This window comes from Odocoileus virginianus, chromosome 29 (assembly GCF_023699985.2).
Source record: "Odocoileus virginianus isolate 20LAN1187 ecotype Illinois chromosome 29, Ovbor_1.2, whole genome shotgun sequence".
In the NCBI taxonomy this organism is placed as follows: Eukaryota; Metazoa; Chordata; class Mammalia; order Artiodactyla; family Cervidae; genus Odocoileus; species Odocoileus virginianus.
Genome location: NC_069702.1, coordinates 12,999,442 through 13,025,786, shown reverse-complemented (window position 1 = coordinate 13,025,786; position 26,345 = coordinate 12,999,442). Strand labels below are relative to the sequence as shown.

General features: G+C 46.8%; 1 protein-coding gene across 2 annotated transcripts in view; it reads right to left on the bottom strand.

Moving 5' to 3' along the window:
* Window positions 1-544: 544 nt before the first annotated feature.
* The window catches only part of STK32B (serine/threonine kinase 32B), a 369,384-nt gene continuing 343,583 nt past the window's right edge, over window positions 545-26,345 (bottom strand). For both annotated transcript variants that reach the window (XM_020882644.2, XM_070458128.1), the window contains 3 exons: window positions 26,036-26,167; window positions 23,018-23,082; window positions 545-2,432 (listed from right to left, as the gene is read on the bottom strand). In XM_020882644.2, coding sequence (XP_020738303.2) covers window positions 2,294-2,432; window positions 23,018-23,082; window positions 26,036-26,167 — 336 coding nt within the window. In that variant the 3' untranslated portion in view covers window positions 545-2,293. The remainder of the gene's footprint in view (window positions 2,433-23,017; window positions 23,083-26,035; window positions 26,168-26,345) is intronic.

Below are 26,345 nucleotides of genomic sequence, written 5' to 3'. Positions count from 1 at the left end.
TTCTCTTTAGGTGGAGAATTTTCTGTATTTTCCTCTATTAAATAGGTTGTATCTTTGCGTGTGTGAAATAACAATGAGATGATGACAGTGATGATGATGGTGATGGTGGTGCTGATAGTGGCGGTGATGATGGTGATGGTAATGATGATGATGATGTAATGATAATGACGGTGATGATAACGATGATGGTAATGATGCTGCTGCTGCTGATGATGATGATGAGGATGGCGATGGGGATGATCACGGTGATGATGATAGTGCTGGTGATGATGGTGGTGTGGTGGTGATGATGGTGATGATAATGATGATGATGATGATGATGATGATGGTGGTGATGATGATAATGTGAATTGTGATCAGGTTGGACTGAGCCTTAAATTGTCAAGCTTGGTTTTATTCTGTGGGCAAAGGAAACACGTCACTGACTTGATATACTCCCTATGTCGCTGCCCCCAGTTTCTTACATTCCTCACTGAATTTGACTCTTAGGGGACATTGCCCATCTCACCCAACCATGAATAAGAACAAAGTTGTAAGAAGGAAATCTCCAAGAAATAGTTTATTCTGAACAAGGAACAAGGCTGACTTGAACAGAGCCAGGAAATCCAGTGTCTCGGGCTACTTCCAGCTCCTGCCCCTAATTCATGAACTCAGTCCAGTGAGACACCCTCAGTGTAGCCACAGTCACAGGAAGAGAGAAGCAGCCCCGTTATTTCCTGCAGGGGACAGGATGGTTCCCACAGGGAGCAAAGAATGAAAGGTGTACAAAAAAGTGGACATGTGGACAATACCATCTAGAAACAGCCTGGGTTTGAAGGAGGAAAACAATGATCATGTCTTTCCTTTTTTCAAATAAAAACATAAACCAATGATATATGAAAATGTCTCTTAAGAAATCTAAGAGATTTATGATGTAAATAGTGAAGGTTGGATGAAAAATAAAAACAAAGCTGAAATTTTCACAGGAATGCACAAATATCAGAGACTCCAGAAAGATGAGTTCAAATAATCGAAAACAACCAGGCTTGTTTCTACAGAAAACTGACCTGCCCAATGAGTGAAACAGGAAAGTTTCTTGAAATTATATTGATTATAACCTTGACCAAAAAGCTACAAAGTAGTTTGGGTATGTCACACACAGGATCTTAATTAACCTTTTAACAACCCCAGGGGTTAGTTTTTTTAAACCCTATTTTAAAACAAGAAAACTGACACTGAAGTGATTATATGATTGCCTGAGGTCTTCCGGTTAGTAAACAGCAGGGCTGGATTCTGATCACAGTCCTGATTCCAAGTCTAAGCTTTATTCCTGGTTGCTAAAAGCATCTCCCAATTCAAAAACAAAGTGCTCCCTGAACAGATCATCAAGTAGTTTGCTCTTAGCATGAGCCCACCATCCTCCTACCGTAAACTTTCTAACCAACTGGGCTTCTTAGTTTATCAGTGTGGAGCAGCCTCCTTGATGGCAATTGCAGACCCTCTTTAAGACTGTGCTGATGAGATGATGTCACCCCTTCCAGGAAAGGAAACTTGCATGGAGACAGAGACTCAGAGTTCTGCCCTGGGACTGGGTTTTGGGAGGAACTCTGCTGACATTCTTTAGGGGTGACCAATGGTCATTGACTTGACCATCTGAATGGGCATCTTCCTGCCATCCCAGCACTGGGGATGGGGTGGGAGTGGAGACCTGCTGCAATTAAAGGTGGGGACAGTGGCAGGCCAACTTAGAACGTCAGAAAGACTGGCCTGGCAGAGGAGGCAAAAGAGGACACTTCCGGTTTTGCTCCAGGATTGGGGGATCGTGTTTCCATAGGCAGGGAAAATGCATCAGATGATTAAGGGCTGCGTTTTCAGAAGTATGCTCTGAAGACCCAGGGTAGACCGAATTGCAAAGTTGTGAATGTCTAGTTGCTTTAGGAGATGGGAGTGCACTCCAAATATTGCGGTTCTATTTCGCCTGTATAAATAATGTCATAAATGTCAAAGGTTTTGCATGTCCACTACCCAATTGGATTCTTCCGATAACTTTGTAATCAGAGGTGGGGCATAGAGCTGTGTAACCCCTTTGACAGATGTGGAAAACTGAGGCGAGAAAGGGCAAGGCTTGTCCACAGATGTGCCGGGAATGAGCTGGGCAGCTGGGACCAGAACCCAGGCTCCCCCGCTCTGAGCCCAGGGCTTTCTGCATCTGATGTTATCTGGGGTGAGACGGGGACCATCGCGGCACAGAGAGGGGCTTTCGGTGGGCAGGGCAGAGGTGTGAGCAGTCCCGCTGGAAGCCGCAGGTGGTGGCTTAGCTGCTGCAGCCACGAGAACAGGCATGGGCCAGAATGTTGTTGTTACACCCGTCCTGGAGCTTGCCCGGGGCCTGGCTCCCGGCTCGGCCGTCCGTGTCCGAGAGCTGGCCACCCTGCCCCTGCTGCTTCCTCAGCCTGCAAACAAGCACAGCACAGACCCAGTTAGCGATGCGGAAGGGGGATGTCCAGGGACAGAGGGGAACCAGGGAGACCAAGGAGACGTGCAGGAGCAGAATGCTGTGTCTGGGAGCCCGCAGGCTGGGTCCACACCCACCTCAGGTGGCTCTGATGAGCTACTCAACCCCCAAAGCCTCGGTTTCTTTATCTGTAAAATGGAAATAATAATTCCTACCTCGTGGCTCCTTGTGAAATCCACAGGAGATCATGTATATAATTTCCAAGTTCACACAGTAGGTGAGCCCCACACATCATTCATGCATATATAAGTAGTGAATGCCCACTGGTGGACCAGCCATCATGCCCAGGAGCAGAGGAAGTCCTGCCAGCAAAACAGTCAGTGTCTCTGTCCTCATCAAGTTTACCACCTGACGGGGAGATGGATATTGATCAAATTATCTCACAAAGATAATTATAGGGGACTGGAATGTAAAAGTAGGAAGTCAAGAGACACCTGGAGTAACAGGCAAATTTGGCCTTGGAGTACAAAACGAAGCAAGACAAAGGCTAACAGAGTTTTTCCAAGAGAACGCACTGTTCATGGCAAACACTCTCTTCCAACAACACAAAAGAAGGCTCTACACATGGACATCACCAGGTGGTCAATACCGAAATCAGATTGATTATATTCTTTGCAGCCAAAGATGAAGCAGCTCTATACAGTCAGCAAAAACAAGACAGGGAGCTGACTATGGCTTGGATCATGAACTCCCTATTGCCAAATTCAGACTTAAATTGAAGAAAGTAGGGAAAACCACCAGACTATTCAAGTATGACCTAAATCAAATCCTTTACAATTATATAGTAGAAGTGACAAACAGATACAAAAGATAGATTATCAGATTATCAGATTAGATCTGATAGACAGAGGGTCTGAAGAACTATTGACAGAGGTTCATGACACTGTACAGGAGGCAGTGATCAAGACCATCTCCAAGAAAAAGAAAAGCAAAAAGGCAAAATGGTTGTCTGAGGAGACCTTACAAATGGCTGAGAAAAGAACAGAAGCTAAAGGCAAAGGAGAAAAGGAAAGATACACCCATTTCAATGAAGAGTTCCAAAGAACAGTAAGGAGAGATAAGAAAGCCTTCCTCAGTGATCAATGCAAAGAAATAGAGGAAACCAATAGAATGGGAAAGACCTGAGATCTCTTCATCACAGTAAGAGATACTAAGGGAATATTTCATGCAAAGATAGGCATAACAAAGGACAGATATGGTATGGAGCTAACAGAAGTGGAAGATATGAATAAGTGGTAAGAATACACAGAAGAACTACACAAAAAAGATCTTCATGGTCCAGATAACCATGATGGTGTGATCACTCACCCAGAGCCAGACATCCTGGAGTGCAAAGTCAAGTGGGCCTTAGGAAGCATCACTACAAACAAAGCTAGTGGAGGTGATGGAATTCCAGTTGAGCTACTCCAAATCCTAAGATGATGCTGTGAAAGTGCTGCACTCAACATGCCAGCAAATTTGGAAAACTCAACAGTGGCCACAGGACTGGAAAAGGTCAGTTTTCATTCCAATCCCAAAGAAAGACAATGCCAAAGGTTGTTCAAACTACCACACGATTGTACTCATCTCACACGCTAGCAAAATAATGCTCAAAATTCTCCAAGCCAGGCTTCAACAGTACTTGAACCATGAACTTCTAGATGTTCAAACTGGATTTAGAAAAGGCAGAGGAGCTGCATATCAAATTGCCAACATCTGTTGGATCACAGGAAAAGTAAGAGTTCCAGAAAAACATCTACTTCTGCTTTATTGACTATGCCAAAGACTTTGACTGTGTGGATCACCACAAACTGTGGAAAATTCTTAAAAGAGATGGAAATACCAGACCACCTGACCTGCCTCCTGTGAAATCTGTATGCAGGTCAAGAAGCAACAGTTAGAACTGGGCATGGAACAACAGACTGGTTCCAAATTGGTAGAGGAGTACGTCAAGGCTGTATATTGTCACCCTGATTATTTAGCTTCTATGCAGAGTACATACTGTGAAATGCCAGGCTGGATGAAGCACAAGCTGGAATCAAGATTGCCCAGAGAAATATCAATAACCTCAGATATGCAGATGACACCACTCTTATGGCAGAAAGTGAAGAAGAACTAAAGAGCCTCTTGATGAAAGGGAGTGAGGAGAGTGAAAAGTTGGCTTAAAACTCAACATTCAGAAAACTAAGATCATGGCATCTGGTCCCATCACTTCATGGCAAATAGATGGAGAAACAATGGAAACAGTGAGCGGCTTTGTTTTGGGGGGCTCCAAAATGACTGCAGGTGGTAACTACAGGCATGAAGTTAAAAGACACTTGCTCCTTGGAAGGAAAGCTATGATCAACATAGACAGCATCCTAAAAAGCAGAGACATTACTTTGCCAACAAAGGTCTGTCTAGTCAAGGTTATGGTTTTTCCAGTAGTCATGTATGGATGGGAGAGTTGGACTAAAAAGAAAGCTGAACACCAAAGAATTGATGCTTTTGAACTGTGGTGTTGGAGAAGACTCTTGAGAGTCTCTTGGACAGCAAGGAGATCCAACCAGTCAATTGTAAAGAAAATCAGTCCTGAATATTCATTGGAAGGACTGATGCTGAAGCTGAAACTCCAATACTTTGTCACCTGATGGGAAGAACTGACTCACTAGAAAAGACCCTGGTGCTGGAAAAGATTGAGGGCAGGAGGAGAAGGAGAAGACAGGATGAGATGGTTGGATGGCATCACCAATTTGATGGACATGAGTTTGAGCAAGCTCTGGGAGCTGGTGATGGACAGGGAAGCCTGACGTGCTGCAGTCCATGGGGTCTCAAAGAGTGAGACATGACTAAGCGACTGAACTGAATTTATCTCACAAAGAAATACCTGAACAGATAAGCACCCAGACTTACAAAATACTCCATGACAAACAGTGTTGAGGGCGTTTAATTCTCTAAAAAAATTTTTTTTCTTGAAGTATAATTGATTTGCATCATGTTAGTTTCTGGTGTACAGCAAAGTGACTCAGTTATATATCTCTACTTGTCTATTTATATGTTCTTTTTCATATTCTTTTCCATTGTGGCTTATCACAGGACATTGAATATAGCTGCCCTTGTCATTTATCTATTTTATGTACAGTAGTTTACATCTGCTAATCCCAGACTCCTAATTTATCCCTCCTCCCTTCCTTCCCCCTTTGGTAACCATAAGTTTATTTTCTATGTGAGTCTGTTTCCATTTTGTAAATAAATTCATCTGTATCATATTTTAGATTTTGCATATAAGTGATATCATATGATATTTGTCTTTCTCTGTTTAACTTACTTCCCTTAGCATGATAATCCCTAGGTCCATCCATATTGCTGCAAATGGCATTTTCATTCTTTTTTATGGTTGAGCAATATTCCATTGTATGTGTATATATATGTATATATATATACACACTACATTTTCTTTATCCATTCATCTGTTGATAGACATTTAGGTTGCTTTTGTATCTTGGCTATTGTAAATAGTGCTGCTATGAACACTGGGGTGCTGGGTTTTCTCTGGATATGTACCCAGTAGTGGGATTGCTAGATCATATGGCAACTCTATTTTTAGTTTTTAAGGCTCCTCCTTAAAAATAGTGGCTGCACCAATTTACCTCGAGGGAGCAGGGATGTGAACACTGCAGTTCCTAACAGCTGGCCACCTGGCTGCCTTCCATGTGATTGAGGAGGTCAACATCCTTCCCTTTCTGATCTCATCAAGTTCAGGATCATGCCCTAAACCACAGCTGTCATGGCGTGTAGATGGTTAGGCCAAAACATGAAGCTGAGACATTTAGGGAGGCAAAGAGAAGTCTAGACCAGGGAAGAGCTCAGCTCAAACCCTGGATCTCAACACCAGCCACTCGAGTCAAGGGGTCAAGCCGTCTCTCTTCTGAGCCTCAGTTTCCTGATCTATCACTGGGCTATATCACTTACTTGGCAGGAGGCTAAAGGGAATCAGAGAGGATGGACACGAAATATCTAGCACAGAGCTGGAAATAATCACATTACTAGAGTTCTACTTTGTTCTGAAAGACACGGGTTTCAGCTGGAACGTAACTTTTACATTAGTATGTTCTGTCTGACGGAGTGCAGGCCTACTGCTTGATTTAAACAAAAGAGTTGCTTCACCCAACAAACTTCTGTGTGTGCTTCTCACATGCAGAGCACTGTGGATGACTCTCAGATGAACACACACACAGCCTCAGAGGGATCACAGTTTGTGTGTGTGTGTGTGTGTGTGTGTGTATGGTGGGGATACTGTGTGTGTGTGTGGTGTGTATGATGTGGATGCTGTGTATGTGTGTGTGTGTGTGTGTGTGTGTGTGTGTGTGTGGTAGGGATGCTCTGTGTGTGTGTGTGTGTGTATGTGTATTATGGGGATCCTGGGTGTGTGTGTATATGCATTATGGGGATGGTGTGTGTGTGTGGGTGTGTATGATGTGGATGCTGTGTGTGTGTGTGTGTGTGTGTGTGTATGATGTGGATGCTGTGTGTGTGTGTGTGTATGATGTGGATGCTGTGTGTGTGTGTGTGTGTGTGTGTATATGATGTGGATGCTCTGTGTGTGTGTGTGTGTGTGTGTGTGTGTGTGTAGTGGGGACACCTAGTGTTTGGAAACATACTAGTATTTGAGCAAGTTCTTCAGCCAGTGTGGAAATACCAGCAGCCACACAGTGGTTTATAAGAGAGGGAATTTGGTGGCTAACGCCTCCTGTCCTTTGTCTTCTTTCAGGAACGAGGACCAGGTGTGCAGTCCATCTGCCTCTGAGGCTTGCACCCTCCAGGTGGGACAACTGGGAAAGGCAGGATAAAACACATCACCCTAGTGGAGGAGGGGTCAGGACCAAGGGGACAGAGCTGGGATCTAAAGGACAAAGTGGGCAGGGAGGGGAGAGTCTATTGGGAGGGAAGGGGTGGTTGGATTTCTTCTGCAAGGCTGGGATTGCCTGAGAATCTTGCTCCTGTTTTCTTATTCCCTCCCATTCATTCAGAGAGACTCTCTCAGGCATCTCTGGAGAGAAAATCAGATCAGAAATAGGGAAAACTCAAATGACTAAGAAACCTATGGAAGTGAAAAGGAAATTGTTCTACTTACAAAGTAGGACATCACTGTTTGGTTCACATCTGTGATGTTGCATAATTCTCTAGGTATATTGCAAGATAAAGATGAATGCAATTAAGATTTTCTTTCAAATGCCCAAACATAGCATAGATAGCATTACTATCTCTAGACTTGTGTACTCTCTGATTATAATGCAAAATAAAGCTTCAAAAGCTGCATAATAAAGAATGAGGCATATGGAAGAGGGAGCCGCAGGAAGGGAGAGATGGAGTCTGAAGTATTGTGCAGATCAAGGAAGGCTTCTTGCCGGAGGCAGCTTTTGAGCTGGGCTTTAAGGATTGGTGTGGAATGTGGGTAGCTGGAGGGAGGGAAGAAATTTGAAATGAAAGGACATCAGTGCAGCAAGGCACAGAAAGTAAAAAAAAAAAATTCCAGGATGGATCAGAGTCTTTTCTGGAGCTGTGTAGTTTCAGCCACTTCAGCTCCTCCTCTTGGACAGAGCTATTTTAAAGAGAACTGGCTCTTTCAAGTCTCCCCACTTCTATGGAGGGTCGTATGTGGAACAATATGACCCAAGAGCTGGGGGTCTCAAACAGCAAGTAAATGAGATGTGAGTCATGCCGCTTGCAACTTACCACCAGGCTCAGTGTGAGATGAGGAGACAGAACCAAGAAGGACGGACCCTCTCTAGACACCCACCATCCCCCTACAGGCCTACAGAACTGGATTCTGATCTAGTTCTGGGAGGCTCTAAAGCCTGCCTTCTTCCCTCTGAATCTACAGCCCCACCCAGCTGCCAATAATTTACCATCCATCTACCCATCCACTTTCTCTTCACCTAACCATATGTTCTACTCCACCCATCCATCCATCCATCATCCATCCATATGTCCAACTATCTGTCCCACCCCACCCCTAGTGTCCACTCCTACTCACCTAACTGTCCTCCCATCCACTTACTTATTCACCTACCCATCCATGCACCTCCTATATAGAAATCTGTCTACCTCATCCATTCATTATCCATTCATTCATCAATACATCCCTTCATCCACCCATCTGCTCATCATCTATCTACTGACTCACCTGTCCATCAATTCACTATCCACCCCATCCATTGATTTCCCCAGAGACCCCCTATTTATCCATCCACCCGCACAGCTACCTCCCATCTATCACCTGTTCATCTACTATCCATCCAGCCATCTATCCATCCACCACCCTTCTGTCTATTCATTCATCCATCTACTCCCATATTTCCATTCATCTGATCAATCATTACTCCCATATCCTTCCACTCATTCTTTCCACCAGCTATGTGTGTGCCAGGCTCTATGTGCCAGGCTCACCGTTGAGGCTTGGGAGTAGAACAGACAGCAAACAGTGAGTGTTCACTGTGATGAAGTCTCTGCCGGAGGAGGCAGTATGGCCTGGCATCCAGGGCCTGGGCTTAGAGCCAGCCTATCTCATTCTGTCCCCCAGTCTGCCACTTACTAGTCACATGACTTTGGGAGACTGGATTCAAACCCAGGTCTGCCTGTCTCCAAGGCTCCTGCTCTTTCCACTGAATCTCGTGCCTTTCAATCTGGATCTGGGAGGGGAGAGCGTGGAATGATTTTGCCATGCTCTGAAGAAATTAGAAAGGCTCAGTTTGCTCAAACAGAAACCCAGGAACCAAGACAATGATGTAAAACCATATGGTTGGCCCCAAGCGCTCACTTCCGTGACTAGCCCAGAGCCCAGTTATCTGTATTTCAGGAGGAAATGAAGAAGGATTTTCCATATCTTAGTAGACGTAGCCTGAGTCTACTGATGCAAATTGGCTAGTTATCTCTGCAATGGCAGGAACACTTAATTTTCTCAGCCAACTTTATCAAATTAATTGTCAGTTTTGTGACCAGAATTCTGAGTGATGAATGTGAATACGCTCAACGTCCCGAACTCAAGCATTAATTGTCAGAAGGAAGTGCTCTGTGATGGAGACCCTCGATTAACAAGAACAGGACACATTAAAATTCATCATAATATGGGCTGGAGGCATTTTTCAAAGGCAAAGCACTACATAGGACGAAAAGAAAATGGTTAGCAATTAAACTAATTTCAGACCAAGCTCTTTCACACCCCGAGGATGCAGTCAGATTAATACCAACATTGATCTACAGCCTCAAATCCTAGGTGCGGCCTGGCTTCCTGGTTCAGAGTGAGCAGCTCTCCTTTGTGCTGGGCGCTTCAAAAAGGAAAACACTTCGAGTACTGCCACACCTGTTCATGTCACTTCACTGGCTATATGTGTCCAGAACTGTGTAGCATCTTGGAGTGGCCGTGTGGCGTGGTGGGAGAATGCAGTCTTTGGAATCATATAGAATCCAATCAGGATCCCAGCTTTGCTGTGAGTGGCTGAGGGACCTGGGGGAACTCACCCAACTTCCTGAAGCCTCTCGTTCCTTACCTGTAACACAGCCGCAATACCACCATTTTAAAGAAGATGAACAAATGCATAGTATCTACCTGCCTGTAACAGGCACTTTATAAAGGGCAGGGATTTTTATGATGATGATTGCAGTGTGGATGTGTGATGCGTGCATACTCAGTCGTGTCTGATTCTTTGCAATCCCATGGACTGTAGCCCACCACGCTTTTCTGTCCATGGAATTCACCAGGCAAGAATCCTGGAGTGGGTTGCCATTTCATCCTCCAAAGGATTTTCCCAACCTGGGGATTGAATCTGCATTTTTTTTGCCTCCTGCATTGGCAGGCAGATTCTTTACCACTATGCCACCTTTCTCTGTTATTGACTGCAGTGTGGGGATACTCCCATTTTACAGATGGAGAAACTGAGGATCAGTAAGTCAAGGTTAACTTCCTGTGGTAGTTCTGATGAATGTCTCCCAGCAAAGAGGCCCCCACAGATGGTTCCATTCTGGGGGGTTAAGGAGGGAGACACAGAAAAGTGCACAGTACTGGAATGGGGTACACATAGAGTGGCTGAAATCCAGTCACACAAGTCACAGCGGGATCCAGAGGGGTCTGCAAACCAGGAAAGGTTGGGCATGGAACTCGTGCCTGGAACCGGGTCTCCAGCCTGGTTGCTGGTCTCCCCTCCTCTGGGAAAGGGCCAGAGCATGCCATCTGTGACCTTGCATCAGCTGGCCGGGGGCAGGTGCCCAGACAGTGTGTGCTGGAAAGCTGGGCAGGTGGATGCAGGAATAGACGCCCAGCCAGGTTTCTGCTGCTCATCAGCCGCCTGTGTGCACAGGTTGGCAGGCTCCGTCTCAACACACTGAGGGGGATAGGAAGCCAGTCCCAACCGATTGGAGTAACAGGGTATCCTCGATGGACAAGAATTCATGACCACTGGGAGAACTGGCGAGCTCACAGACCTTGTGGATGACAGTTTGCATGAGTCAGATTGGAGCTTTATCTCTTGTGGCCAAGGGAGTTGAGACAGGTGGCTATTTTGTGTGTGTATGTAAGTGTTGGTTTAAAAATTAAGGCAAAATGATGTCTGATATGGCACTTAATTGATACAGTACTATATTGGCCTGGTAATTTTGTGTATAATAAGTATTACCAGCAAACATTTGGGCAGTGCTGACTGATCATGTAGGGAGGGTGTTAAGGGCTTAACATCTGTTCACTCACTGGTCCATACGACCGTCTTTCACATGGGGTAGGTTTTAACACACCGTTCCCTGCTGGCTCAGACAGTAAAGAGTCTGCCTGTAATGTGGGAGACCCGGGTTTGATCCCTGGGTTGGGAAGATCCCCTGGAGAAGGGAACAGCTACCCCCACTCCAGTATTCTGGCCTGGAGAATTCCACAGACAGAGGAGCCTGCAAGCTACAGGTCACGGGGTCGGGAAGAGTTGGACACAACTGAGCAATTTTCACTTTCACCACTTTACAAATGAGGAAACTATGGCACTAGTGTGAGGTCCAAGGTCACAGAGCAAACACAGATCAGGATTCAAAATCAGGCAGTCTGATTCCAGAGGCTGTGCTCTTAGCTGTAACGTACAGTGCCTGTCTACGGTTAATAAAAACCAAAGAGTCAAAGTTACTGGAAAGTTCTGGAAGGGCATGCACCAACTTCAAAAACAGCTGTCTTTTGGGGGATAGAAGGTGGATATTGAAGAGAATCAAACAGTCACCTGGTCTAATTGTTTGCACACTGCAAGAATCCCTTCTCTAGCATCTCTTGCATGGAGCCAGCCCGTCTTAACCCAGACCCCACTGCCCTCCTCCCCAGATAGTCCACTTCACTTGGGAACTGCTCACATCCTTAGAAACTTTTCCTTCACTTAGAATTGCAACTGAGAAATCTGTGGCATGATAGCTCCTCCCCCTCGGCCTTTGGTGCACTTTCTGGAATTATTCAGATGATTCTAATCTTTCTCTTTCTAGGGATATACCTCCAATTCTTAAGAGCCCCCTGAACTAACCACCTTCCACTGTCCCCCAGGTTCACCCCATACCACTCTCCACCTGCTCTCCAGCCTGGGGGTCTGACTTGTAGCTGCTGCTGCTGCTGCTAAGTCGCTTCAGTCGTGTCCGACTAGGAATTGAATCAAAAGCTCCCAAGCTCTTTGGGCTTCCAGGGCTTGACCCCTCGGGAGCCCTGGCAGAAATGAGAAGGAGCAAGGGCATTAAGTCTGGGCATCAAGTCCCCAGTCCTCTTCCTGTGCTGGCCCCTGGGGCTGCTGGGAACCTTGGAAGGTCACTGCTCCAATCGGGGGAGCCTTCTGGATGGCCTCCCTCTCATCTCTTCAACCTCCCAGTGGGAACACCTTGCCTTCCCCGAAGCCACAGTTCACTTCCTGCACAAGCCTCTGTGACGCCCGTATAGCCACACCTTTGTAAAGGGTCCTTTGTAGAGAAATTATCCTTGGAGAGTGTCTCCTCTGCCACTCTGACCGATACAACATCATTTTTAGCTCCCCATGAGATGTCTCTTCCTTAAGTAAAAGCTCAGTATAACTGGCTGTTCTACTTTCAAACCTCATCACTTATTGGGAAGATCACCTTGTATGCAACACTTATCTTGCAAATTCAATAACAGCCTTTGGCCAGAAGCATTAAAATTCTATTTTATCTGCTATTGCCTCAAGCAAACCTATTTGAAGAAGTCTGAGGATGGAGTCAGCTGCACCTTGGGTGTGATATAGCAGAAAGGAGGGGATTATCTTATTAAGCATCCTCTCTCATATATATATATATGGACCCCTTTCTCAAACAGATGAGCTCTGGGGGAAACAGAAGGGATGGCAGCCCCAGGTTTCTGAGTGATAGGGACTGAGATTCGTTGAGTTCATTCTTACTCAACACCTCCTCATTTAACACCTACTCCCAGCCTTCCAGATAAAGTCGGGCAAATGACTCCTTCTCTGTAGATGTCATGTGTGTGTGCTAAGTCACTTCAGTTGTGTCTGACTCTTTGTGACCCCATGAACTGTAGCCCACTAGGCTCTTCTGTCCATGGGATTCTCCAGGCAAGAATACTGGAGTGGGTTGCCATGTCCTCCTTCAGAGGATCTTCCTGACCCAGGGATCGAACCTGCGTCTCATGTGTCTCCTGCATTGTAGGCAGATTCTTTACCACTGAGCCACCAGGAAGTCCTCTGTAGATGTCAATACTTACAAATCAAGGTCGTGGTGAGGATTTATTTTAGATAAAACGTAAATGTGTATAAAGCATCAAGCACAGTGCATGGCATGTAACGGGCTTTTAATATTTAAAAAAATGGTAACCTTATTTCACTTAACTGGCTAGCAATGAGATCTCCATTCCAGGGAGAAAATTAGACCACCACTTCCAACAACAACATTTACTCTAAAACAGATCACTGGATCCTATTTATAGCTTTCAAATTTACACATAGCCTTATTTCATATAGGATTTATTAAGGCTTATAAATATTCATATAAAAATTAGGGTACCTCTTTTTGACTAGAGAAAACTGATTGAAGGAAAAATAAAGATGGGCCTTTAAATGAGTTAAATCTGAGCAGACCAATGACCATATGTGCTTTAGAGCAACATGATACAGGGTTGTATACAGTTGAGGCAATTTGTCAGGGTCTGTGTCTCCTCTGGCTGACTGAAAACTTGCTGCGTTTTATTTTCTGTGGCTGAGATGGATATGTCAGAATCAGTTACCCTTTTTTATCCAGCTGCAATTTCCTTTGACTGAGACCCCAGCGAAAAGGACAGAGGGCCCTGATTCCTGTGTGATTTCTTGATTTTGAGTTTTCATGGAACTAGAGTTTCCCTCCGGTCACTTTGCTCGGGGGCTGAAATTCCTCCCGTGGTTCCAGGCCACGGAGTTGATTTTCCCTCTCCATTTTCTTGTCCTTTGGAAAGGCATTGCTTTGCTTCCCATTTCTGGATTCCCAGAAAGCCTAGCCTTCACTAACTCAGTCGCCTGGTCCCTTTCTCCACTCTCCCTCAGACACATCACTGCAGTTATGCTTTTATCAGTTTCCCTGACTGTGAAACAGGTGGGGAGACACCTACGGATAGACCTGCGACGAGAACTGGGTGAGAAAGTGGCTGCGGGTCCCCGTCCCCACCCTGAGGCTGGACACACAGCAGGTGCTCTCAACTGTCAGCCGCTCTTCCCTTTCACCTGCTCCTGTAAAATCGAAGTTTGCACCACATTTGTAATCTCAAACTGCAGAGAATGTCAATGCACTGGCCTTGATTTCAGAGGCTGGATTCTCAGAGTCGGCCTCGTCATAGCACGGAAGTTAGAAGGAAGGTGCTGTGGAAAGGTTTCCCCATTTTGTATAAGAATCTGGAAGAAGTGGCTATAACTCTGTCCCTCCTTCCCTGTGGGTTTTTGAAGAGCTGAGAAGGATGTCAAAGTTTTCTGTCAGTGACACAGACCTTGGTCAAGTCAAGGAGTCACTGATACGCAGCCCAGCCTTTGATGACATACTTATGGGGCCTGAGGCTGAGAGGATCTGGAACCCCACCAGGCTGGCCACCGAGAGCAGCAGGGCCAGGACCTGCAATGTCCACTCCATTCCCAAGCCTGAGATGAGCTGTCCTCATACCTCCTTGCCACCAGCTCCCAGAGGCTCCAGGCCACAATGGAGGGTCCCTATCTACCTGCTCGGAACCTCCAAGGAGGCCACATGGGCAGATGAAGTCAGCAAACTTTGAATACACCATGATTCACATTAATTTGTATCATCTGGGCCACCTGATGCGAAGAGTCAACTCACAGGAAAAGACTCTGATCTGGGAAAGATTGAAGGCAGGAGAAGGACTAGACAGAGGATGAGATGGTTGGATAGCATCATTGACTCAAAGGACATGAGTTTGAACAAACTACAGGAGATAGTGAAAGACAGGGAAGCCTGGCGTGCTGCAAATCCATGGGGACGCAAAGAGTCGGAAAGGACCGGGTGACTGTGTACCATCTTGGACCTGCAATGCCCAGGCTCACCAACAGATGGCGTCTACACTGCTCGTGGCCACTCCTTGTCTGACCGTGCACAGTGACGGGCCCGTTTGCATTTTGATCTATTGCTTGGGCTTCCTTGGTTGGTGAGATGGTAAAGAATATGCCTGGAATGCAGGAGACCTGGGTTTGATTCCACGGTTGGGAAGATCCCCTGGAGAAGGCAATGGCTACCCACTCCAGGATTCTCGCCTGGAGAATTCCATGGACAGAGGAGCCTGGTGGGCTAGTCCATGGGGTCACAAACAGTAGGACATGACTGAGTGACTAACACTTTCATTACACTTTGGGCTCTGGAGCCAGACTGCCTCCTTGTACTCCCCTCCCTGCCTGCTGTCTCTTGGCCATGTGCCCTCCACCCGCTCTGTGCCTGCCCTTCTCCAGCTGCGAAATGAGGAATAAAAGTAGCCGGCTCACAGGATGGATGTATAGACTAAACATCATACAGTGAGTGTCCTATAAAAATGAAGCCTAATAACATCAGCTCCCTTCAAGTCAGGGCCATACAGGACACACTGGAGAGAAGAACCTCAAAGACACCACTGTAGCAAGTAACCCCTTCCTTCATCTCACAGAGCTTGTTCTACCAGAAAGTGAGCCCCATGAGAACAGGGACCTGGCTCCCACTCTATCCCTGGTACCCCAACCAATGGGGATGCAGAATAAGCATCTGCTGGACAGCTGGATGAAAGCATATGTAGCAGAAAGAGCCAGAATCCAGTGGACGGAAGATTAAATTTCAGGTCCTTCATGTTACAATTAAGAGCTGCAAGAGGTCAGGAGGAAGAAGGAGGAGGAGGAGAAGGAGAAGTGCCTTTAGGAAAATGTGATGGGTAAGGATTTGAGTAACGGTTCTCAACAGGGGCAATTTGCCTCCCAGGTAAAGTTTGGGGCCATTTTTGGTGTCGTAGCTATGGAGGTGCTATGGCTATCTAATGAGTAAAAGGTCACAGATTCTGCTAAATATCTTACAAGATATAGAACTGTCCCCACATCGAAGAAATGATGTCAGGAGTCATCAAATTCAACAGAGCTGAGGTTGAGAAGCCCTGGATTAAGGAAACATGATCTAAAAACCATAAAATCACATACAGTCACTGTTAGTAGTATTACTAAATATAGCATGTGCAGTATTTGATTATTAAAATGTAACATTTTCAAGGGCTCCAAAGGTAGCTTGAGTATGACTTTAGATGTTTAAGTTCTTAACAAGATGAAGCAGATAGAAAATTCCTTTCTCATCAGGGGCTTCTTATACTGCAAAGCTTTGTCAACTGCTATTGAAAAGCACTTTTGGAAAAATCACCCCTGCTCTGATCTTTGGCTAAAATTGGAGGACAAGCCCCATGGTGCATTTCTCAAACTAATGGAAGCTCAGCTGCCTGGGTCCTTGGAAGCCTGGACCAGTCCCTGGAACCAGATGCTCCACCTCGCTCAGTGGCCTTTTGCCAGCTGAGACCATGATCCATTAATAACTGTGTTTCCAGAAAATCAGGCAGTGCTAATTTTAAGTTTGTTCTCTGTTTAGAAAGTGAGGTCCAGAGAAGTCAGACCTAGGGCATCTCTTCCACGTTTGCACAGTGGTCCAAGCAAGTCTGTATCTCAGCCTGTCCCCTTCAGGCTTCAAGCATCCTGAGGTCATGGGTTCTGCTACATCCACTTCTGTGTCCCCAGGTTGGTACCTGGGTTATGATGCAGGGTTATGACGCATCTGTCAAAGGACCAATGAGAATCTCCCTTGAGAGCTGATACATTGGGTGCCCAGCTCGTGTCCCCTTCATGCCTAGGACAGTAGTCCCATGATGTGGGGGAACCTTTGCTCTGCCCAAGAGCTTCTGCTAGTTGAGCAAGCACACCTGGCCCATCCAAGAGGCAGTAAGCTGTGGAGGGTGTTTGCGTCTTCAGCGGCATCCTTTAACAGATGAGGGCTCAAAGTGGCAGATGAATGATTCAAGGCAAAGGAGGAAGAGGACTGGAGGGTCTGTCATGTGTGTGCATCACTGGCATCATCTTGGGCCCATTCAGTCCTCCTGTCCTCCCACTACACTGCCTAAGACTGTGCTGTGCAGTAAACCTCTTCTCTGCTGTCAGTGGTTTTTTAATGAATGTGTGTAGGTGTGCTCAGTTGTGTCCGACTATTCGTGACCCCATGGACTGTAGTCCGCCTGGCTCCTCTGTCTGTAGAATTTTTCAGGCAAGAATACTGGAATGGGTTGCCATTTCCGCCTCCAGGGGATCATCTTCCCTACCCAGGGATCAAACCCTCGTCTCGGGCATCTCCTGCATTGGCAGGCAGATTCTTTACCACTGCACCACCTGAACAACCCCTTTGTAATGAATAGATATTGTTTAATGATCATAGATATTGTTTAGCTTGCCAGATGGCACTAGCAGTAAAGAACCTGCCTGCCAATGCAGAAGATCTAAGAGATGTAGGTTCGATCCCTGGGTGGGGATGATTCCCTGGAGGAAGAAATGGAAAGCCCCTCCAGTACTCTTGCCTGCAGAATCCCAGGGACAGAGAAGCGTACAGTCCACAGAGTTGGACAAGACTAAAGCGATTTAGTCCACAGCACAATGATCATTAGGTCCAAGTAGCATCTTTGCTCTGTTAGTCTCCAAATAAGGACAAAGACCTTGGCTGACATATTTTTGGCACCCACCCATCATGAGTCAGATAGGGTCTTGACTTAGGAATGCAGTTTCTGTATTTAAGCACTTCCCTCCATAACTGAGCTTAACTGTAAAACTGCGGATGGTCTCTCGGAAGTATGAAGTGCAGCTAGGGATGCTTCCAGATTGCCATATGCCTGATCCAAGTTGTATGTAAGTTACCCACAAAAAAACTTCATAATCATGCTTTATGGGGCTGCCTGCCTGTCTCACTTTTCAGTTTCAATATACAGTGTCAGTTCGCTGGGCATTTTTCATTCCCTCTGTCCTTGGGGACAGTTTTAGATGGGATTCTTTTGGGCTTCTCAGGTGGCTCAGTGGTAAAGAATCCACCTGCCACGGCAGGAGACACAGGAGACTCGGGTTCGATCTCTGGGTTGGGAAGATCCCCTGGAGGAGGAAATGGCAACCCACTCCAGTATTCTTGCCTGGAAAATTCCATGGACAGAGGAGCTGGGTGGGCTACAGTCTACGGTGTGGCAAAGAGTTGGACACCAGTGAGCGTGCACAAACACCCCTGACTCAGCCAAGGACTAACTGGAGGATGCAGGGTTTAGGTGCATGGGTCTCCAATAGAAATTCTCAAACCCTGAGGCGTGACTGGAAAGATATGTAAAATATAGAGTCACAGGCCCATTCTCCCTACTTTGGATTCAGAAGGATGCTGTACTTGTTTTCTAGGGTGGCTGTAACATGGTACCCTAACCTGGATAGTTTATAACAGAAATGTATTGTCTCACAGTCTGGAGGCCAGAAGTCTGAAGTCAAGATGTCAGCTGGGTTAGCTCCTTCTGGAGGGGTTGATGGAGAACCTGTGCCAGGGCCCCTCTGGCTTCTGGTGGCGGTGGGTCATCCTTCTCATCCCTTGGTTTGTAGATGCATCACTCCAATCCCAGCCTCCATATTCACATCGTCTTCCCCATGTGTCTGTGTCTCTTATCTTCTTATTAGGACACCACTCATATTGGATTAATGAGCTCCCCTGGTGGCTCAGTGGTAAGGAATCCATCTGGCAATGCAGGAGACGTAGGTTCGATCCCTGAGTCAGGAAGATCCCCTGGAGAAGGAAATGGCAACCCACTCCAGTATTCTTGGCTGGGAAATCCCATGGACAGAAGAGCCTGGCGGGCTGCAGTCCACGGAGTCACAAAGAGTTGGACACAGCTGACGGGCTGAACATGCATGCATGCATTTCAGATTAAGAGTCCTCTGTTCCAGTACGATCTCATCTGAGCTAATTATATCTGCAACAACTCTATTTCCAAGGGTTGGAAATAAGGTCATATTTTGAGGTGCTGGTGGCTAGAACTTCAGCATATCTTTTGGGAGGTCATAGTTCATCCTGTTTAACAAATGCAGCAACTCTAAATGCTAACGACTCCCACCGCAGGAGATTCTGATAGGAACCCCTGTGACCATGGCACTTCCTTCCAGTTCATCTTTGCAGTGCCCTCTGCAGAGACAAGGGTCTCCCCTGTGGCTCAGTGGTAAAGAATCCGCCTGCAGTGCATGAGACACTGAGACACGGGTTCGATCCCCGGGTCGGGAAGATCCCCTGGAGGAGGGCATGGCAACCCACTCCAGTATTCGTGCCTGGAGAATCCCATGGACAGAGGAGCCTGGTGGGCTAACACTCATGGGGTTGCAGAGTCGGAAATGACTGAAGCAACTGTGCAGACACACAAGACACTGTGGAGCCAAGGTCTGTCATGACCGCACACGGAGGAGGAGTTGTGTTTCGGGCGATGGCCAGGCCTGCAGAGACTGAAAGGAGAAGGATCTGCTGGAGGAGGCACGGAGGGGGCAGCGAGGTCCCAGAGGAGCACGAAGGGAAGCTTGGCTCGTGTCTCAGTGTCCCCTCTCGGCATCCCACTGGCCACGTGGCGGATGTTGGAAAGAAGGTACTTAATTTTCCAGCTTCTCCAGTGTCAGCAGGACAGCTGCTTCATAAACAGGATTGCAGAAAGGAGTGCAGGATGCACAGTGCCTATCTCCTTAATATAAAAGAGATTTCTGGAAACCCCTTTCACTCATGCTCCTAGAGGTCTACAGAATCATGTTATTCCCCAAGTGTGATACAAATGCATCTACAAAGAGGATTGTTCAAAATATCTATGTCACCTTAATTCCTAATAGGTAAATTCTACAAACATCCCAAATGTCCACACACAAAAAATGGATAAACTATGTGTGCACTATTTATATGATGAGAAACAATTCAGCAATGAAAGAAATGAACTGATCATAAAAAAGGAAGTCCTTGCTTTGGGGCAGATCATGCCTCGTGAATTGACTTCTCACAGGCAATTTCAGTTCAGTTCAGTCGTTCAGTCGTGTCCGAGTCTTTGTGACCCCAAGGACTGCAGCACACCAGGCTTCTCTGTCCATCACCAACTCCCAGAGTCTACTTAGACTCATATCCATTGAGTTGGTGATGCCATCCAACCATCTCACCCTCTGTCTTCCCCTTCTCCTCCCACCTTCAATCTTTCCCAGCATCAGGGTCTTTTCAAATGACTCAGTTCTTCGCATTGCGTGGCCAAAATATTGGAGTTTCAGCTTCAGCATTAGTCCTTCCAATGAATATTCAGGACTGATTTCTTTTAGGATGGACTGGTTGGATCTCTTTGCTGTCCAAGGGACTCTTAAGAGTCTTCTCCAACACCATAGTTCAGAAGCATCAATTCTTTGGCGCTCAGCTTTCTTTATAGTCCAACTCTCACATCCATACATGACTACTGGAAAAACCATAGCTTTGACTAGATGGACCTTTGTTGGCAAAAGTATGTCTCTGTTTTTTAATATGCTGTCTAGGTTGGTCTTAACTTTTTTTCCAAGGAGCAAGCATCTTTTAATTTCATGGCTGCAGTCGCCATCTGCAGTGATTTTGGAGCCCCCCAAAATAAAGTCTGTCACTGTTTCCATTGTTTCCCCTTTAGCAGAAGAGAAATTGCAGCAGGGTGGTTATGGGTGGATGTAATGTGGGTCCTTTCCCAGGTACATCATGGAGCAGGGATGCGGTTTGACATTGAGGGGTTGGCAAGATACAGGACAGCATCCTCATGGGGAGAGGCTGGGGGAAAGATGCTGCTCCCAGTACACCTGCCCTGACAGGTAGCCTATTAGACTCAGGGCCACTGGGGAGCAGAGACGCAGGGACGAAAGAACAGAAACCTCGGTCAAACCCACGTGCATCTCCCCTGTCGGGCCATCTTCCCTGCCTCCCGCTTTCACATACACTCATCCTGACCACCCCCATCTGGAAGACAACTTCTACCCTCCATCTGTATTTGCCGACTCCTGTTAACGGTGCCAGCCTCACTTCAAATCCATGACCGCAACTCTCATAGGGCCTCAGTATAGCCGGGTAATCTTACTACATTCACTTTTCCACGTGAGAAAGAACATCTGATTGGTCAAAGCCACTATATAGTTGGGTTTCTGCTAAAAACAGCCAGATGCCACCTGACAATGCAAGGAGGGATATCTCATTTTCATTTTCTTTTTAAGGGAAACAACTTGAGTTCTTCAGATTCCAGACTGAAGCATCTTCTGACACACAGTGCCACATACAGTGTGCCTGCTATCCACTCAGGTCTGTCACCCCTCTGCATTTTCACAGGCTCCCATTTGCCTCCCAGGCACTCTCTGAGGATGCTACAGTCCCTGCCTAAACCACTGGAGGACCCTAGGCAAGGCTGCCTGGAGCTCATTCTCACTGTGGTCCAAAGTGCCCAAGCTGGTTTGAGCAGAAGTTCCCAGGACTGACTGTCCATGGTGGGGAAGGAACCAGGAGCCTCAGAGCAGGCAGGACCACAAGGAAAATGTGATGGGCTCTGAAACCGCTTATAATCCTAGCCCTTGACTGCTGCAAGTTTCTTCCCATCCTGCTGGGACCAAGGACATGATCAGTGGGTGAGGCTGTCTGAGTGATGAGTGATGTTGATGAGTGAGTGATGTTGTCTGGCTTGGTGTGTGTGTGTGTGTGTGTGTGTTTGCGTGTCTACTAGCCTAGAGCTGCAGCTGCCCAGGACAAAGGACAGGCTGCTGCTTCCTTCACCTCCCCCAGTGCCCACAGGGAATGGGGCCCTGCCCAGTCCATCAACCCAAACAGCCCTCCCCAGGACCCTCAACCCCGCTGCACCTTCCGCCCACCCCCTAGCATGCTCCAGGAATTCAAGCTTCTAATCCAGCTGCGGGTGCCCATGTCTGCCAGGCCACCTTGCTTCTCTGTGTATTGTCCTCACTCATGGAGCTCCACGCTCTGCCCTCCTCGCCCATCAGGACACTGCCAGGCATGGCACCTCCAGGAGCTTCCCTGATACCCACACTGAGCTATGCGCCTGCTGTGGAAGCCGTGCCTGGGCTGCCTTCTCCCACAGCGTGTGGACCCTCTGTGGCTGCCACCTGCGAGAAGCCGAAAGTGGTGGAACACGGGTGAACGCATAAAGGGTCAACCGGGCACTTGTCCATCTGGCCCTCTTGGAGGGAGGGAAGCGGATCTGATTGTCTCTGCAAGCCCGAGGCCTGGGTGAGTAACTAGATAAATGGGGCTATGTGCTGTAAGTCCTGCCTGCAGGGCCTCAACTCCCGCCGTGTGAGCCCACGAACCCCGGGGTCTCTCTCTGAGTCATCATGCACTGGTAGATGGTAACGTCGGTGGGACCAAGCCTGAGCCTCCACTTCCTTGGCTGCCGTGAGGGCAGTCATGTGATCAGGGCAGTCATGTGATCAGGTCAGCCCCTCCCAGCTTACCATCATCCTGTCTCCTGCCAGTCCACGATGCTGGGATCCTAGCACAGCCCACACCACGTTACCCCATCAAATAATGACAATTGCAACAACAATCATAACAGTCATCCTTTTCCTGAATTACTCCTACCACGCCAGGCCGAGAATCAACCTGACAACAACCACATGGTGAGAGCATGATTTCCACTTTGTCATTGCTGACAATGAGGCTCCGTGATGTTAAGTGACTTGCCCCAGGTCACTCTGGCAGCAGCAGACCCAGGACTTGATCTCAGGCAATTTTGCTCCAGAACTTGGGCATGTAGCCGTCTGCTGGCCTGCTCCTCTGTGCCAGTATCCTGTGTGCTATCAGTCCTGCTGTGGTCACCCCATTTCACATGAAGACCCCCGAGGCCCAGAGAGGTGAAGTTGAAGCCTTGCTTGGGCCAGACAGCAGAGGCAGGATTAGAATAATGGGGTCTACCTGCTGGTTCCCTTCCAGCTAGCTTCATGGCATCCAGGGGCCCCGATCCCCCAGGGAGACCATCTGTCCCTTGAAAGGGCTCTGCCCAGTGGATCCTGGTAGCAGACTTACTTCTCTCTGTTGAATACAATGAATTCCTTCCGCACGGTCTCCAAGCACTGCTGGAGGTGTCCATTCTGTCAAAGAGCACAAAGAGGGGACCGTAAGTGACGAAGCATCCTCCCAGGAGTGAGGATGACCAGACAGTGGTCTAAATGGGATGCTTGGGGCTGGGGACAAGCTAAGCTGCTGGAACAGCCCTGACTATACAGGTGGTAGTGTCATGGGGAGGTGAGGGCTGACAGAAGATGCTTTTCTACATTTTAAGCCATTAAATGCCAAAGTCATATTAAAATGGGTTATGAATTGAGTTTTTTTTTTTTTACATTTTGGCCACATGGCATGTGAGATCTTAGTTCCCCAACCAGGGATCAAACCTGCACCTCTCTGTGGTGGAAATGCAAAGTCTTAACCACTAGACCACCAGGGAAGTCTCTGGAATATGAGCTGAAAATCACGACCCTGGTTTCCTGATCACTTGAATGTTCTTAAGGCCTGATTAAGCAGCATGGTGGTGGAGGGGGATTCAAGGCCATCATGCAAACATGTTCATTCTCCTCAGGAACAGGTACTAAGGACCACAGTCTCACAAATGCTCTGTAATACACGTCTCAGGACTACCTGGATGCAGGATGGACATGTACGTGTCTGCAGGACCCCTACCCCCATGAGAACGCCCACCTAGGCCTCCCTTGGCCAACTTCTGCATTAGTCCCAGCACACAGCCTAGGCCCCACAATATTTTTAGGGGCTACAGAGATGTCTTTTCAAATAAGCTGAAAAGAATGAACTTTTAACACTGAATGCTATATTTGTCTTCATACCAATATAATCATAAATTATAATGTTTAATATATTTTGAGGGGGGAAGGATAAATTGTGGGTTGAACTGTGTCCTCCAAAAAGATGTGTTATAGAAACAGCCTAAATGTCCATTGGCAGATGAATGGATAAAGAAGATGTGGTACATTTATACCATGGAATACTACTCAGCCATAAAAAGAATGGCATAATCCCATTGGCAGCAACATGGATGGACCCAGAGATTATCATACTGAGTGAAGTAAGTCAGAAAGAGAAAGACAAATTCCATGTGATATTACTTTGCTGTTGTAGTCAGTCATGACCAACTTTTGCAACCCCATGGACTATAGACTGCCAGCCTCCTCTGTCCATGGGATTCTCTGGGCAAGAATACTGGAGTGGGTTGCCATTCCCTTCTCCAGGGGATCTTTCCGACCCAGGCATCAATCCTGAGTCTCCTACATTGTAGGCAGTTTCTTTACTTCTGAGCCACCAGGGAAGTCCATGATATTACTTAAGTGGAATCCAAAATATGACACAAATGAACTTCCTTATGAAAAAGAAACAGACTCACAAGACATAGAGAACAGACCTGTGATTGCCAAGAGGGGTGGAGGTCAGGAAGGGAAGGATTCGGAGGCTAGGATTAGCAGATGCAAATTATTAAATATAGAATGGATAAACCACACATTTCTGTTGTATAGCACCGCAGGAACTATATTCAATATCCTGTGATAAATTGCAATGGAAAAGAATACAGAAAAGAATGTATATATTCTTGTAACTGCATCACTCAGCTGTAGCGCGGACATTAACACAACATGGTGAATCACTATACTTCAATAAAAATAAATAAATTGAAAAAGACACGTTGAAGTCCTAACACCACGTACGGGTCAATGTGACCTTATTTGGAAACAAGGTCTCTGCAGATGGAGCTAGTTAAGATGAGGTCAACCTGGAGTGGGGAGGGGGCGGGTCCTAAATTTGATGACAGGTGTCTTTAAAAGAGGACTGTGTGAAGACACAGAGAGGAAAATGCCTTGTGAAGATGGAGGAAGAAATGAGAGCGATGTGGCTACGAGCCAAGGGATGTCAAGGGCTGTAGGCCACTGCCAGAAGCTGTAAGAGGCAAGGAAGGAGCCTCCTGAGAGCCTTTGAGAGAGCACAGCTCTGTTAATCCCTTGATTCTGAACTTCCGGTCTGTAGAATTGTTGAGTGAACACATTTCAGTTGTTCCATACCAGTGTGTGACGCTTTGTGATGGCAGCCTACAAAATCAATACAAGGACCCACAAAGGGTGGCCTTGGGTGCCTCCACACCTTTGCAGAGGGTGTGGGAAAAAAGGAATGACTTTTTTTCTTTCCCTTTTCTGAGAGCAAAGAAGATAAAGAGAACAGTGAGCAGGCCTGAACGTTCCCAGTTTTTTTTTGTTCCTAACTCTGCATGTCTGTAACTAAGTTTGCTTCGCTCCTATTTTCTTTTGACTCTATGCTAAATACATCCTGATTCTGGTATTTACCCAGACAACACCCTTCCCCTTGTAGTTACATATCAGAAAGAAGGCCGCAGGGCCACCGAACTGCCAGACTCAATTACTGGGTTACTGATGCCAGCCTATGACTGTCTTTGAAACAACGCAAGAGGAAGAAATTAAGATCCTAACACATTAGTACCTCATCACCAACTCCTGACTTCGATCTTATATAAGCCCCTAGACTCCTCGTGGAGGTGGGGGTGGGGGCACAGTTTTTGGAGGCATGAGCCTACTGTATTCCCCTCTCTGCCGGCTGAGAATTAAATCCACCTTTCTTTTACCTCCAGACTCTGTGTTGTATTTTTTACTTGGCTTTGGTGGGCAGAGAAGGCCAAGATTTCGGCCAGCAACAGGTGCTGGGTTCTCCTGGGCGCAGCACTAATGTCACTCAGCATCGTTCTCGGGCTCTTGGTCAGAGATACAGAGATTCCTGCACTAGGAACCGTGCTAACGTGAATGATGAGAGCCAGAGTGTATCATCGAGAGCGATGCTCTCAGAGCATCCTGCTCTGAAAGACCTCTTGTTTGATGGAAGCATTTGATTGACTGCAAACAAAGGCATTTGGGAGGGTGAAGTGACAGGCCACCCTCCCCACCTGCCCTCCTTGTGGCTAAAAAGCAGCTCAGTCACATTCACTGGACTATAGGGTTCCTCTTTGCCGGGGTCTGCTCCCAAGACAGCACTCACCAGAGAACAGCTGTCCTTAGAGCCATCTTTGGATCTGTTCTTTGCCAACCTCTTCTTCTTTTTATGAAGTGGTTTGGATTCAAGAATCATTTCCTCAAGTTCAAATGTGGGATCGCAGTTCAGTCTCCCTTTCTGAAAAGAAGTGGAAAAATAAACACAGTTTGCCTTGGTTCTGCATCACTGATTTATATTTTCATTCATTCATTCAATCACTCATTCAACAAGTAACAATGAGCTACTCCTAGTGGATGAAAGAAAGTTGTGAAAGTGTTAGACGCTCAGTCGTGTCCAATTCTTTGTGACCCCACAA